Source organism: Hippichthys cyanospilos, chromosome 1 (assembly GCF_059441005.1).
Source record: "Hippichthys cyanospilos isolate Australia breed blue-spotted pipefish chromosome 1, RoL_Hcya_1.0, whole genome shotgun sequence".
Taxonomy (NCBI): domain Eukaryota; kingdom Metazoa; phylum Chordata; class Actinopteri; order Syngnathiformes; family Syngnathidae; genus Hippichthys; species Hippichthys cyanospilos.
In genome coordinates this window covers 22523586-22537852 of record NC_142369.1, presented here as the reverse complement: position 1 = coordinate 22537852, position 14267 = coordinate 22523586, and the positions used below count along the sequence as shown (strand labels likewise).

At 40.7% G+C, this 14267-nt stretch overlaps 2 protein-coding genes across 4 annotated transcripts in view; one reads left to right on the top strand and one right to left on the bottom strand.

Annotated features, from left to right (window-relative positions):
* Positions 1 to 10909, top strand: part of smarcad1a (SNF2 related chromatin remodeling ATPase with DExD box 1a) — a 28668-nt gene extending 17759 nt beyond the window's left edge. For all 3 annotated transcript variants that reach the window (XM_088433233.1, XM_088433242.1, XM_088433226.1), the window contains exons 13-25: positions 123 to 222; positions 475 to 534; positions 703 to 778; positions 857 to 992; positions 1963 to 2094; positions 2481 to 2576; positions 3219 to 3336; positions 6139 to 6254; positions 7307 to 7495; positions 7625 to 7743; positions 7836 to 8018; positions 8246 to 8355; positions 9942 to 10909. In XM_088433233.1, the coding sequence (XP_088289359.1) occupies positions 123 to 222; positions 475 to 534; positions 703 to 778; positions 857 to 992; positions 1963 to 2094; positions 2481 to 2576; positions 3219 to 3336; positions 6139 to 6254; positions 7307 to 7495; positions 7625 to 7743; positions 7836 to 8018; positions 8246 to 8355; positions 9942 to 10003 (1497 nt within the window). In that variant the 3' untranslated portion in view covers positions 10004 to 10909. The remainder of the gene's footprint in view (positions 1 to 122; positions 223 to 474; positions 535 to 702; positions 779 to 856; positions 993 to 1962; positions 2095 to 2480; positions 2577 to 3218; positions 3337 to 6138; positions 6255 to 7306; positions 7496 to 7624; positions 7744 to 7835; positions 8019 to 8245; positions 8356 to 9941) is intronic.
* Positions 10910 to 10976: 67 nt separating this feature from the next.
* Positions 10977 to 14239, bottom strand: prf1.5 (perforin 1.5). Its single transcript, XM_088420949.1, has 5 exons — positions 13905 to 14239; positions 13490 to 13750; positions 13136 to 13407; positions 12604 to 12745; positions 10977 to 12537 (listed from the first exon to the last, which is right to left on the bottom strand). Exons 2-5 carry the CDS (start codon positions 13742 to 13744, stop codon positions 11650 to 11652), a joined length of 1557 nt encoding a protein of 518 aa, XP_088277075.1. The 5' UTR covers positions 13745 to 13750; positions 13905 to 14239; the 3' UTR covers positions 10977 to 11649.
* Positions 14240 to 14267: the final 28 nt, after the last annotated feature.

The following is a 14267-nucleotide window of genomic DNA, read 5'->3' as shown; positions in this document are numbered from 1 at the left end:
ATAGTAAATGAAACTAATTACAACTTTTTAAACTGTAAAAGTGCATGTTTTGTTGCGCTAAAAGTTACTGTATGTTTTTGTGGGTAATGTGATTATCCTTGTCTTTCTCTTTTTCTGATCAGGGATTGGGGAAAACCATCCAAACTATAGCCTTCTTGGCCCATTTATTGCAGAATGGAATAGATGGTCCTCATCTTATCACAGTGCCTGCATCTACACTCGGTAACAAAAACACCCTAAACATTTACATGTTGTTTTGACTTCAAGGGTTAAGGTTGGGCCATCTTAAGACGTGTACTATGGCATCTTCATCGTGCTCCTGATTGTTTAAGTAAATGTATTGAGCTGTACAACTCATGCTGTTGATTGTGTCTTAGAATCTACACAATTGTTAGTTCCAATACTGTCCATAACACAGATTTGTTTGTTTTTGTGTCTTGTTTTTGTTTTTGTGTTTGTTTTTTTGTCTTACAGATAACTGGGTCAGAGAACTACAAATGTGGTGTCCAAGTCTGAAAGTTTTAGTTTATTGTGGTAAGATGTTTTACATTCATATGTGAACTTTTTCATATCCATAGAATTTTTGCAATTTCACCCTTGATTTGAATATGTGCTCAAAGGACATTTATGGATTCATGAAAAATTTTCCATTGTGGAGCGTTTTTATCATATTTGCAACAAACGTTTTTGTCATGTGTACAGGATCTGCAGAGGACCGCCACTACCTCAAGCATGACATCCTCAATGATGCCGTTGAATTTAACGTCCTTGTCACCACGTGAGTGTGCAAAAGATGTTTTTTCTCTTTTTTTTTTTTTGCGCATTAGTCCTCAACACTCTTTTCCCCCTTCTACAGGTACAACTTTGCCATTGGGAACAACAGTGACCGCAGTCTGTTCCGCAAGCTTCGTCTTAAGTACGCCATCTTCGATGAGGGTCACATGCTAAAGAACATGAACTCGTTGCGTTACCGTCACCTAATGTCTATCAATGTGAGTTCACCATGTTCTGTGACAGCGGTTCTCAAAATGGGGCCAGTGAAATATTTGCATTAGATTGTCTTGGAATTTTCAGTGTCTACCTTCATATGGGGACTTTCCAAACAAACCAATTACCGTATTTTCCGCACTATACGGCGCACTGGATTATAAGGCGCACCCTCAATTAATGACATATTTTAAAACTTTTTCAATCACAATATGGTAATACTCAAAGTAATAATAACTCAGATAATAACTCTACACTCTCAATAGCACAATAACTCGGTCAATATGACCTGCCTTGTTCAACTGTAAACACACAAAAAAAACAGGTAAACCTTACTTTGTCATTTCATTCCCCATCTACGAATCCCAATCTCAATATCGATCCATATATAAGGCACACCTGATTATAAGGCGCACCATCAGCTTTTTAAAAAAAAAATAGGGCTTTTAGGTGCGCCTTATAGTGCGGAAAATACGGTACTCCTCCTCATTTTAAAGCTTTCTGCAACTGAAAACCTCTATGATTATGACATGTCACATACAGTACATGGAAAAATTATACCCTCCTGAAACCCAGTCTATTCATTTGTATACACTGTATTGTTCATTAGATTGTGGTCTGTATGTTTTGACTTGGTGTATAGGGCATCCCTCCCTTCCAAGCATGTCTCGTGTTGGGGTGGGATGCAATTAACCTTGCTGTCGCTGAAACAAAAGGGACACAGCAGTGGACACAACAAATAGGCTAGATATCAGGGCGAAGTTTTGAATCCAAACTCCAAGCCAAAGGTTTTCCCTTTGCAATGCAAAATTACTCATTTTCAGCCTGCCTCTCTTTGGAAATGTTGACAAAACAGCCTGGAAGTAAAAACTGGGATTTTGCCACTGGTTAGACCACATCTTGACGAGATGCTGGCCATGCTGTCATTTTTACCAATGCAGACGCATTGAGTATAACAATCGCTTCTCTTTTCAGGCTCAACATCGCTTGCTCCTCACTGGCACACCATTACAAAACAACCTCTTAGAGCTGATGTCACTCCTCAACTTCATCATGCCATCAATGTTCTCTAGCTCCACCACGCAGCTCTCCAAGATGTTTTCTGTGGTATTTCTATTTTTTTTTTTTTTTGCCCAGCTTTGTGATGAACATACCAAACATAACTGAATCACATGGTAACTCTGTTTGTATGAGGATCCCATCATTTCATCATGCTTTCTTGACACTAGCTACTGTATAAAGGCTGAATGATGTGTGTCATTCTAGAATTGGAGAACATTTTACATCCCACACATCAAATTTTAAATAATCCACATACAAAATACAAAAACATGTAGTTTTGGGGCAAATTTGCTTGTCCTGGGACCAAAAAAAAGATATTATTGGAAAATGCAGCAGTGAATTTTGTATATAATTCTAATATAATTGTTGAAAAGCAATTACTACGATAATACAGTATGCTTTGCGTCTTTTAATTATTTTATTTTCCATAGAAAACCCAGGAAGATAAGAGTCCATTTGAGAAAAAGCGCATCTCTCAGGCCAGACGCATTATGAAACCTTTCATTCTCCGAAGAGTTAAAAATGAGGTGAGTCACTGTTTTGCATGTACCACCCATATTCTTCCTGTGAGATTCATAAAAAGCATCGTATTATTTTCCGTTTGTGTAACATCAAATTACCATTGTTACAATCTGCCGAAGTGGTCATTTTTTTCATTTTCTCAGCATAGCCATTGAAGAATAGTGCAGTGGGATCTTCAGGTTACGTTTAGATTACTTTGCCACCTTTGGAATTTAAACCTGTTCAAAAACCAAGATAGAACCCCACAGTACAGTATCTCTTGCCAGGTGAACTCATAAAAACTACCGGGCTGTTTTCATCCTGGTTTTGTCCCCTTGTAGTCAAGGATGTCAAATTTTCTGCTATAATACAGTATACTTTTAAAAAATTGTTCTGTGATAAAAAAAATATGGATGGATGGATACTAGAAATGTACCGAGTAAAATATGCACTCAAATGCAATACCTTTAGGTATTAGTATAGTTTTTTCCGTCATCGATACGGATGCCATTTCATAATGACATTTTCTGGGGGTAAAAAACATAAATATTGTACTCAATTGTCAAATTACAGTACCTTTCTGTACCTCTTATTATCTTAAAAGTATTAATATGATTATCATGGTCAAAAATCACTTCAATATTATTTTCCACTCATCTAATTTGTAGGTCCTCAAGCAACTACCTGAAAAAGTAGAGGTGGTGGTGTTCTGCTCAATGAGTGAAAAGCAGCAGGTTCTCTACCAGTCGCTCTTGACAAAGTTCAAGGCTTCCACCGGTGCCGAGAGTAAGCTATGTTCACTGTGGCACGTACAAACACACACACACACACACACACACACGTTTGTACGGTTTTGCTTGTGAGGACATCCTTTGACATCATGCATTTTCTAGTTCCTAACCTTAATCATCAGAAATGATTACTTAACTTACCCTAACCTCAAATCTAACCCAATTCAAACCTATTCCTAAAAAGCAAGTCCTCACCCCCAAAAAAGAGGTCTTTACAAGCCTGGACTGGCCTAAATGTCCTCATGTCTTCACAATAGAAAACTTGTACATACATGTACAAGTTTAGAATTGTATCAAATAATTGGGGGGGGGGGGGTATTTGGGAAAATAAAAACAAAAAGTAGGCGCTTGGTAGTGCAGCTACAAATTTTGGCTAATTAGCTCAGAAAATTGATAGATATAAGCAGGTCATAACATATAACTGTCAAAGTTTGCAAGTAATTCTTGCACCCAAAACATCATTTTATTATACCAAAATAATGAGCACACTAAGTCACTGTAAATTACACAAGTAAATACAGCTACCTGACTGTCAGATTTTCGGAGTAAGTGCAGTACTCTGAGCACATTAATCATTTGTCAAATTCAAAACATTGAGTCATTTCAACATTTACTTGCGTTGTTAATTACAATATCTTTATGACAGAGATGGAGTTCAAAAGTTCAAGGAAAAATTGAAGAATTGTCTAAAATTGTTAAATACAGTCGGACCCCGGTTTACGAACACCCTCTTTTATGAACATTTCGACTTACGAGCGTGGACCGCGGAGTTTTTTGTCCCCCACTTACGCACAAACCTTCCGTCTTACGAACAATACGACATGCCGGCCATTGTATTCGTACATTTATTTTCGCTTTGCTACGTCAACTAATTCAGAAGTTGACGCTCATCACGGCAACGTCGAACGCTATTGCTCTTACAATGTCACAGTCACGGTGTCAGTCGGAGTCAGTCACGGAGATGCTATTGGCCAGCGTCATGTCAATCACAGAAATGCCGATATGCTATTAACCGAACGCCTTTATCTAGCTTGATGGCACAGCTGGTCGGGATGGAAGGAAGGAAGGAAGGAAGGAAGGAAGGAAGGAAGGAAGGAAGGAAGGAAGGAGAAAAAAATGAGTGAAAAACGGAAGGAAGGAATGTTGTGAAGACTTTGCAAACTTTATCTGTTAGACATGGCTTCTACAATTGTAAGTGGCGGTAAAGGAAGAAGTAAGAGGATGATGACAATAGAAACCAAGCAGGAGATAATAAAAAAAATACGAAGGAGGCGCGTGCATAGTTAATCTTACTCGTGAGAATGGACGGAACCGCTCGGCAATCTTCTAAGGGCAAGACTTTCCTTGCCGGGGGACAGACCTCGCTCGACAACAAAATTGAGAGGCTTCTTCTATTATGGATTAAAGAGAAGGAAATCGCCGGTGATATGTTTTAGTTTGAGAAAAGTTCTTGTTTAAGAAAATAAATAAATAAATTCTGCGGGTTGGTCTCTGCTCACCTCCGTCTCCACTCAGCTCAAGTCACGTCGCCCCAGAGGAAAATGTCATTTATCCTTTGTGTATCCATGTTAATTTAATTAACTGTACAGTAGATTATGGTATTAATTTTAAATGTGTGTATATTCGTGATGGTTCTAACTATGATTTCACCACGCTTTGTCATTCATTGTGTATGTACAATTGACCTCGCTTTGCTACATCAACGAAATCATCTGCTCACGCATGACACGGTAACGTTGATATGCTATTGCTCTTACAATGTCACAGTCACTGTTTCAGTCACGGTGTCTGTCACAGAGATGCCAATATGCTAATGGTCGAACGCCTTCATCTAGCTTGATGGCACAGCTGGTCGGGATGAAAGGAAGGAGAGAAAATCAGTCAAAAACGGAAGGAAGGAATGTTGTTAAGACTTTGCAAACTTTATCTGTTAGACATGGCTTCTAAAATTGCTAGTGGCGGTAAAGGAAGAAGTAAGAGTATGATGACAATAGAAACGAAGCAGGAGATAATAATAAAAAAATACGGAGGCGCACGCATGGTTAACCTTGCTCGTGAGTATGGCCGTAACCGCTCGGCAATCTTCTAAGGGCAAGACTTTCCTTGCCGAGGGACGGACCTCGATCGACAACAAAATTGAGAGGCTTCTTCTATTATGGATTTAAGAGAAGGAAATCGCCGGTGATATGTTCTAGTTTGAGAAAAGTTTCCGTTTAAGAAAATAAATAAATAAATTCTGCGAGTTGGTCTCTGCTCCCCTCCGCCTCCACCCAGCTCAAGTCACGTCGCTCCAAAGGTAAATGTCGTTTTTCCTTTGTATATGTTATTTAATTTAACTGTACAGTAGATTATGTTACTCATTTTTAATATGTGTATAAAGTTGTGATGTTTTTACCTAAGGTTTTTGCACGCGTTGCACAAATTCATTAATTAACATAGGTTTGGATTGCCCGTCATACGAGCAGTTCAAGTTACGAGCGTAGCTGCTGAACGGATTAAGTTCGTAACACGGGGGCCTACTGTACATTGGGGACGATAATGAGGAAATTAATTCTGAAAATAAAAAAAATTGATGACTAAAACACAGACAGTTCCTGGCACAAAAACTGATTAACTGAACACACCGCTCATTTATGTTTTGAATGATACCCTGCAACAGTTTGATGCAGTCGCCCAAATATCAGTCGACAGATAAAAGTTGCTAATATGAGAGTTTATATCAAATGTCACATATAAATTTACAGGGCCAAATAAAGGTCTACTAATGTTAAAACTTTTTTTTTAATTTTCGATATAGAGCGCGAGTTGTCTAATGTTATGATGCAGTTAAGAAAGATGGCCAACCACCCTCTGCTTCATCGGCAGTATTACACAACAGAGAAACTGACAGCCATGAGCAAACTCATGTTAAAGGTAAGTTCACTCTATATATACACCCAACAAACCGAAAAGATGTCTCTGTCTGACTTCTTTTTTCAAAAGAAGTCTCGACATGACCTCTTTTGGATGGATGGCGTGCTAAAGTAAAACACTTCAGCAACACAATAACAAACATGAGAATTTATGTGGCTCAACCTCTACCCTACACAGGTGTCGAAGACACAACGTTACTATCAAACTTTTTTTAGTTGCAGATAATGCTGCAGAAATCATTGTCACCTTTGAGCTGAGTGGCTTGGTCCATCCAAAATGCTATGTATGCATAAACCTTTCCTCCCAGCATGCCCTAAAGTTTGTGAGTGTGGCAAAAAGTAGGTCCCCAATACTACTGCCACAACATCAACTTGCAGAGAACCAGAACCTCTTAAAAATTACAAAGCGCAAATGGAAAATGGACTTAATGCGATATGTGGAACGATGCACATGAGATAGTGAGCAGGTTTTTGGAAAAAGCGGGTGTGCTTGTACAGTTATAGCTTTTGTCGGTTGAGATACTGCTGCTGACTGTGTAAAACGCTTGTGGCCAAATTTGCAATAAACAGCTCATGTGCATAGGGGAAGAGGGCAGCCTATAGGATACACAGGCAATATACCTTGGAATGTTGCCCTTACCTGTGCTACTCTGAGGAAGAGAGCTGAAGGGTTTCTGTTACTCTTTGACAAAAGACATTTCTTGGTGAAGCCATGCAATTGGTCTTTTTTGTTATTATGTTTAACATGAAATTTATCACATATCTGCTTTGCTTTACATCCCGCACGTTTTGACAGACATTTTCGCAGAGGAAGCATCCACAGGATTTTCCTGCCATGTGTAAAGGGGAAAAAAGTAAAAATGATGTTATACAAGTTGATACATATTAATGCTGGGGCAGGGCTTGTCATTTGAAGTAAATCAGGAGATTGGATTTTTGTCTTAAAAAAAAAAAAACTCAAATTTTAATTTAAAGGCTATATCATCTAGTCCCAATTTGTTTAGATTCTTGTGAACCAAAAATAATGTTGTTCGATTGTCTTTTTACCCCCAGGAGCCAACTCACCATGATGCAGATCCTGCGTTTATCCAGCAAGACATGGAGGTTTTGTCTGACTATGACCTGCATCTTTTATGTCAGCAATACGCTTCCATAAGCTCCTATCAACTGGACAAAAGTCTGCTCCTCGACTCTGGGAAGTTCCAGTGGCTCACGGAGAAGCTGGCGTCGCTCAAAGAAAAGGTTCAATACAAATGGCAGCAACATGTATTACATACGTATTATATATCGTGACGGGTTTTGAGTTTTTCCTGAACCTTTTGATTGAACATTGGTCTGGTTTTTAACTCTTGGTGCACTCTTACTTTACAGGGGGACAGAGTTGTTCTGTTCAGCCAGTTTGTCATGATGCTTGACATCGTGGAGTTATTGATGAAAAATCTCAATCATCGTTACATTCGACTGGACGGTGCCACGCCAATAGCAGACAGGTCAGCTTACAGCATTTCCGGAGAGAATAACTTTGAAATAGTGTGAAATCCAAAGTGTTGAACCACGCGTTACGCCTTCTCGTCCCGCGCAGAATTGTGCTGATCGACCAGTTCAACACTGACAACGATATATTTGTGTTTCTGCTGTCGACCCGCGCCGGTGGGCTGGGCATCAACCTCACGTCGGCCAACGTCGTCATCATGCATGATATCGACTGGAACCCCTACAACGACAAGCAGGCTGAGGACCGCTGTCACCGACTGGGTCAGACCAGGTGCGATGAATGGCGGCGCAAAGGTTCTCGGGTCCTGCGAGCAGCAGCGTTTTGCCGCAAAGAATCCATAAATTGTGCAAACAGGTTTTTGTGATACTATACCGTGCCTCAAATACAGAGGTGCCAAACATAGCGGTCTGAGTTTTGAAATTGATCATATCAACAGCTCTGTACGCTATTTAATAATGGGGGTGGAAGAAATATTCACTGCCCCCTTCCCGTTTTAGGACCGTGCAGGTTATAAAGCTGATAAGTAAAGATAGCATTGAGGATGGCATTCTGCAGCTGAGCCAGAAGAAACTCAAACTGGAGAAGGACATGACAACTGCTGAGCAGAGTAAGAACACATGGCCACACACACACGCTTCCATGCAACGTGTGACTACAGTGCTGGTCTGCTATTGGTCGGCCTCACTTGTTTCAAAATCGTGGAACAGTAAAGCTTTGTTTAGTTGTGAGTGGTTACAAAACTGTATAGTGCATTTTACTGCTCAATTCAAAGTTGAAAGGGTTAGACATGGGTCCCAAGATTCCTAGTGATGTTAATTAAAGAGAGAAGTAAGAAGATGATTTATAAGGAAACGAAGCGAGAGATAATCAAGAAATACGAACCTAGCCTAGCCTAGGCTACCCTTACTAGGGACTATGGGCATAACAAACGCCACTCGAAGGTAAATAAATTCTTTCTATAGTTTTTATTTATGATGTTTTCTGATTGTATACATGTATATTATTTAGATGTAGCGCTTACTTTACTATTTTGGTACCAATTTTTAATATGTATGACCAATTTTGATGTTTTTACCCGGGGTTCTAAACGCATTAGCTATATGCCATATGGCGAATTTGCCTTACGAGCCCAACCGCGGAATGGATTAATCTCGTAATATGGGGGCCTACGTATATACATATACATAGTGCATTTTCATGATACGTATCCTGTCTGACTTACTGTGAGAGGCACAAAGTCACACCTTTTTTTTTTACTTTGCATATATGAAACGTGGGTTGAGTCTCTTCAAAAAGATTATAAAAAAAAAAAAGAAAAAGCTTTGGGGGGGTTTATTCAAAAAGTGTAATAATGTGAGAGGCACAAAGTCACTCCGTTTTTTTTCTTTGCTCATATAAAACATGTGGGTTGAGTCTCTTCAAAAAGATTATTAAAAAGAAAAAGAAAAAGCTTTGGGGGGGTATTCAAAAAGTGTAATGAGGCATACATATTTGAGGAGGAAAGGTTTTCAAACATCTTTTTGATTGCAGTGGTATCATAAAAATGTAACCTAAAGGTGAGTGTGTATGCGTAGGGAAAAAGCAAACAATATACTGTAATGATTTCCACATTCTCCCAACAATACGGACTACTTATAACAAATGATGAATTACTCTAATTCCGCAAATATAAGACGCATCTGTGTATCGGACGCACCCTTAGTTTCTGTTCTCCAAGCAGTTGTTTTTCCTTTTCCTTGCGACGCAGCTCGCACCTGACGTCCACTCTCTAGCTCGTACTGTTAGGGTAATTATTGTAAGAATACAGCCAATATAAAAATGAACATCTGTTTATTAAAACTCTGCTTATGTGGTTGACAGATCAATCTTCCTTGAATGGTGTTCAATTTAAAAAAAAAAATCTAATCTTTAAGTTACTGTTTATATCACGCACCCATACCTTTGGCCTTCATTTCGGGGGGGAAAAAGTGCATCATATATTTGGGAAATTACAGTAAATACTGTAATTAGATTCCTTCCCATTTTGCTTTTGCAACTGAAAGGCTTATTTTTCTAACTCATTCAGAAATATCTTAACATTTACATTGACAAACAAACTTTCGTTTTTTACAGGACTGTTAGATTTTACATTCCAACATAGATATAAGTTGTTAAAACAAAGCTGTTTTTGTTGTTTATGTTGTTTTATTTTAGGTGATGAGGGGACCATACCCGAAGATATGGCATCTTTGCTCAAAGCATCACTGGGACTGTGATAATCAATCAATAATACAAACTTGAGGTGAAATCAACAATTTCACTTTGTTCCCTGATCCTGGGCAGTCTTGAATTTTACACACAAAACCATCTGCTGACCACCTTTAATAAGTGGAAAAGAGGGAAAAAAAGGGGGCAGATTTAAATTTATTCTGTGGACTATTAACTGTGCCTAAAACACATTTACGAGTACTACAGAGAGATGAACATAAGCAATTTAAGGCTGAATTAGGATTGTTCCTTTTTGATGTCAATCTTATGCAATCGACCCAAGCTGATTGTAAAGTAGCCTTTGCTGTTAATGTATACGTTCTTGTGACCAAACACTTTTGCCTCATCGTTGAACTTTTGATCAATTTGCATGTTCATGAAAGCTTCACTATACTGTCATCATCCAAGCAGGCTGTTGCCGGGACTTTGGTATTCGTTCAGCGATGAACACAATTTTCTGCAAACTTTGGCTTTTCCTATTCCATAACATTTCCATTGGCGCACGCAGCAGTTCCACACTTCAGAGGGCCTCCAACCAATTGATAAAAGCGGCTATTTGGAACTGTGGTAAACAAAAACATTGGAATGTAACAATGTTAATATATTTCACAATAGTGCCATTGCTTGATTGAAATGTTCAAAATTAGCTCCAATGGATGATGCCTTAAGTGATTACACCTCCTTTTCTGGACATAATTATTATAAGTGTTGTAGTGTTGGAAGCAGCTGCTCTGTCCTTGTACAGTATGACTTAAATGTTTGAAGTGTTTAAAGTGTTACCTTTTACCGCATTTGAAAATGTGTATGTTATGAAAATGCATATTTGTATGTTCTTTTTATGGTTGAGTACCTTTCATAAATAAAACCATGTTCTAGTGAATAGCTCAGCATCACTAACTGTGCAAACAAAGGAACTGCAAACCTGGAATTTTTGTCTTTTGTGAAATAGGTGACCAGAGGGTGACAATGGACAAATGACAATAAGGATTCAAGAGATTTATTGTCATATGCATAGTAAGACTACACAATGAAATTTTTAATCTGTTTACTTCCCCGAGCAGACTTACATTCCACACAATAGATATAATAATAAAGTAGGCAAAAAAAACAGTAATAGGGCAGCAGTGTTGGGAGTAATACATTGCACAAGTAATGTACTGTAATGCTTTACTTTTTGCAGTAATATGGCAATGTAATGCATTACACACAAAAAGGTATTGTTTTCAATTCAGTTCAAAGTAACTTTATTGAGAGCGTTGATGGTAATATAACTCACTGCATTTCATACTATTGTCGCATTTTGAAAGATAAACTTGCTATTACAAAAAATATTCCATACAACACATTTATTTGGCAAGCCAAATGAGCTCATCCACTAATAGTTGTCAAGATCTTGAGCTCAGCTTTGCGAATGTAAATCCGAAGGAAGTCTTAACTACACAACATAGTATGAAATGATAATATATTAAAATTACCTTGGTAATCGTATTTTCCAATACAAACTAACAAATCTTTGTCTTCCTCGGTTACAATAGGATCTCGCTAAGCAGAGTTTGGCAAGTGTAGTCAATCTGTCTTCCAAGGAAGTTCCCAGTCTGTTTCTCAATGAAGACACTACCATCAAATTAACATTTAGAATTTTTCCAGGTTTGAGCTACTCCGCTGTTGGGGAGTAGCGTCCACACCTGAAGCCTGACAAGTGAGCATCGCACGTGATGCTGTAGGAAAAGTAGAGGACTCCTTTTCTCAGCTGACAGCTCAGGGAACGAACTCCTCGCTCGGGATAGATGAGACAAACGCCTGCCTGGTCGTTGTAAAGAACATCTCTGTCCCAAACCTCAAACCTCAACTCCTGCCCTACCTCCACTGAGCCGAAGTAATAGGTAGCATTCCATACGGGGTTGTTGTCATCCATCACTGTTGGCGTCTCCTCGTACATACCGTTGTAGAAAATCTTCACGTAGGCATCCGTCTTAGTGAACGTGTCGGCCCTCAGACCGGCGGCCCTGTGGATCTCCAGTTTGAGGGATCCACGGCCTGCCCGCAGAGGACAGCAGTTGTGGTCCAGGTTTGGGGTCGGGGAACAGTTCTTGAAACCCAGCTGGTCCTCCTGAAGCTTGTTCTCTTGGATGTACTCTGATATGATTGTCCGCAGATTAGCGCTGATCTGAGTGTCCTCCACCAGATGGTGCAGGGGGAAAATCCCGTAGGAGACCACGTCTGGGTTGTCTTGGAGGCTGCTCATCCAGCTGTGGTAGGCGTCGGACGGGTCTTGCTGGTAGAGAATATCCGGGAAGTATTTCTCTCCGCCGATGACCTCGATTTTATGAGTCATGAAACCTTGGTAGAAGCCCATGCTCATGTTGCCCTTCATGAGGGCGTCACACTTGTTGGAGTAGGACGCGTTGGCCGGGAGGAATCCCAAGGCCATGCGGAGTTCGGCATTCAGGCAGTTTTTGATTTCCGTCTCCGTAAAGCCCTTCAGTGTGGCCAGGCAGGTCCGGAAGGCTGTGATTCGTCTCACTTTACCCCCAAGTTGAACCTCGGGAACATAATCAAACAATAGTTACTGGCTATGTCATACACACTGACCGTATGCACTTCTGACCTGGTGAATGTAATGTGTTCCGTATGTGTCGATCAGCCGCCTGTACAGGGCTCTGCTCGGGCTAGTCATTAGGTTCTGCGGGAGTCTTTTCAAATGCTTTGTGAACTCTGTGCTCAGCTGGGGGTGGTCAGCCAGTCTGTAGCTGAAACAAGAATAATGAGAAGGTAATATTTAGTTTACAAGTGATCGAACATTGTGATTTTCCAGGGATTTTACTAAAGATGATGCATATACATATACATTACATATGACATATACATTACATAATACACTCGATATACATATTACTACAGCTGTTTTTTAAGTATTGTTGCGCTTCGTATTAGTCCCAAAGAAGTAGCGCTCGGTTTCACTAGCACACTGTGGTGCAAGTTGACCTGTTGCTTGGTTTGGTATTAAATGTTAACTTTGGTTTTTGTCGTTTGTGGAGACATCCGCACAGACTTTGTTTGAGTCGCTGAATTGTTTTAGCCTACGATTTGCCGTCGCAACTTTCACCTTACGAGCACACCGTTGATGTCCATTCTTTTACCTGTAGTAGGTGCAACTGATTTCATGTATGGCAAACGTGGCTTTGTCCACGCTGTGCTGCGAACGAGCAAACTTGGCCAAGTCGGAGCGGCTCCCTCCCAGCACCACCTTGCCGTATTTATCGAGGCTCAAACCCACACTCCAGTTGTTGTTGACCAGCGAGTTGGAGCTGCGCAGCAGAGAGTCCACAGAGTGGTGGAGGGCACTAGAAAGCTGCTTGCTGCACCGGCTGAAGGGGCGCCAGTCAAGCACAGCAGCCGGGAGCTTTTGAATCTGAAGATGCGGGGGGTTGGGGATACAAGGACAGTATGAAACAAACCATTTCACATTGAGTGAAGAATTGCCCAATAGTCACCTCTCCTTTGTGGAAGCGGTTTGGGCACAGTGTGCACGTGTGGTTGTCCAGATGACCCTTAACATTGATGACGTACGCCCCCGTCCGACGCATCCGGACCACGTCGAAACCCTCTCCCGCCAGGTTATAGCCGGGCACAAAGGGTGCTTTCTCACACTGTGTCGGCGAGCCGAGCCGACACGCTCCGCCGACCTCCAGGATGGCTGGCAACGCCAACAGCAATGAGACAAAGCACCTTCTCTGGAGTCCTGGCATGACGACCTAGTTGTAAAGTGAATTGGTATTCAGTGAAGTCTCTGTATACATATCATCAGCTTTTAGACAGTGAAGAGGTAGCCCCCTTAATCCAACCACAGTTCTTGCAAAAATCACGCTTTAAGACTTACTTCATCTCAAAAGGAAAGTCAACACTTACCTGGAATTGAGTCCCAGCTTTAATGCTGTTTCTTCCTATGACCAAAACGGCGCAGAAATCCCCTTGAGAGTCGGTGCTTCGTCTTCCGAGCCTCAATGGAATCAGCCTCCAAAGGCGCAGTGTAAACACTTTGGCCGGCCGGACATGCAGAGTGGCAGAGAAGCTGTTTGGCGACTCACTTTTGTCTGTGATTCACTGTTTGAAAAAGCAGCGAGGAGGGATCTCATGGCTCAGGGCTTTTCGTGTCTGTCTGTGCTCTCTTGCTCTCTCACCCCTTTAGGCTGTTCCAATTTCCTCAGCATGAGCTGGTTTGTTTTCACGTTCAAGATCGCCTTCTATTTCCTTGCAGCTGGGTGGGGGAGG

Coding starts and splice junctions, on each gene's coding strand:
- prf1.5 (XM_088420949.1), bottom strand. CDS start 13,744: ATGCCAGGACTCCAGAGAAGGTGCTTTGTCTCATTGCTGTTGGCGTTG. Junction 13,408..13,489: donor ACCGCTTCCACAAAGGAGAG/GTGACTATTGGG, acceptor CCGCATCTTCAG/ATTCAAAAGCTCCCGGCTGC. Junction 12,538..12,603: donor GAACACATTACATTCACCAG/GTCAGAAGTGCA, acceptor TATGTTCCCGAG/GTTCAACTTGGGGGTAAAGT.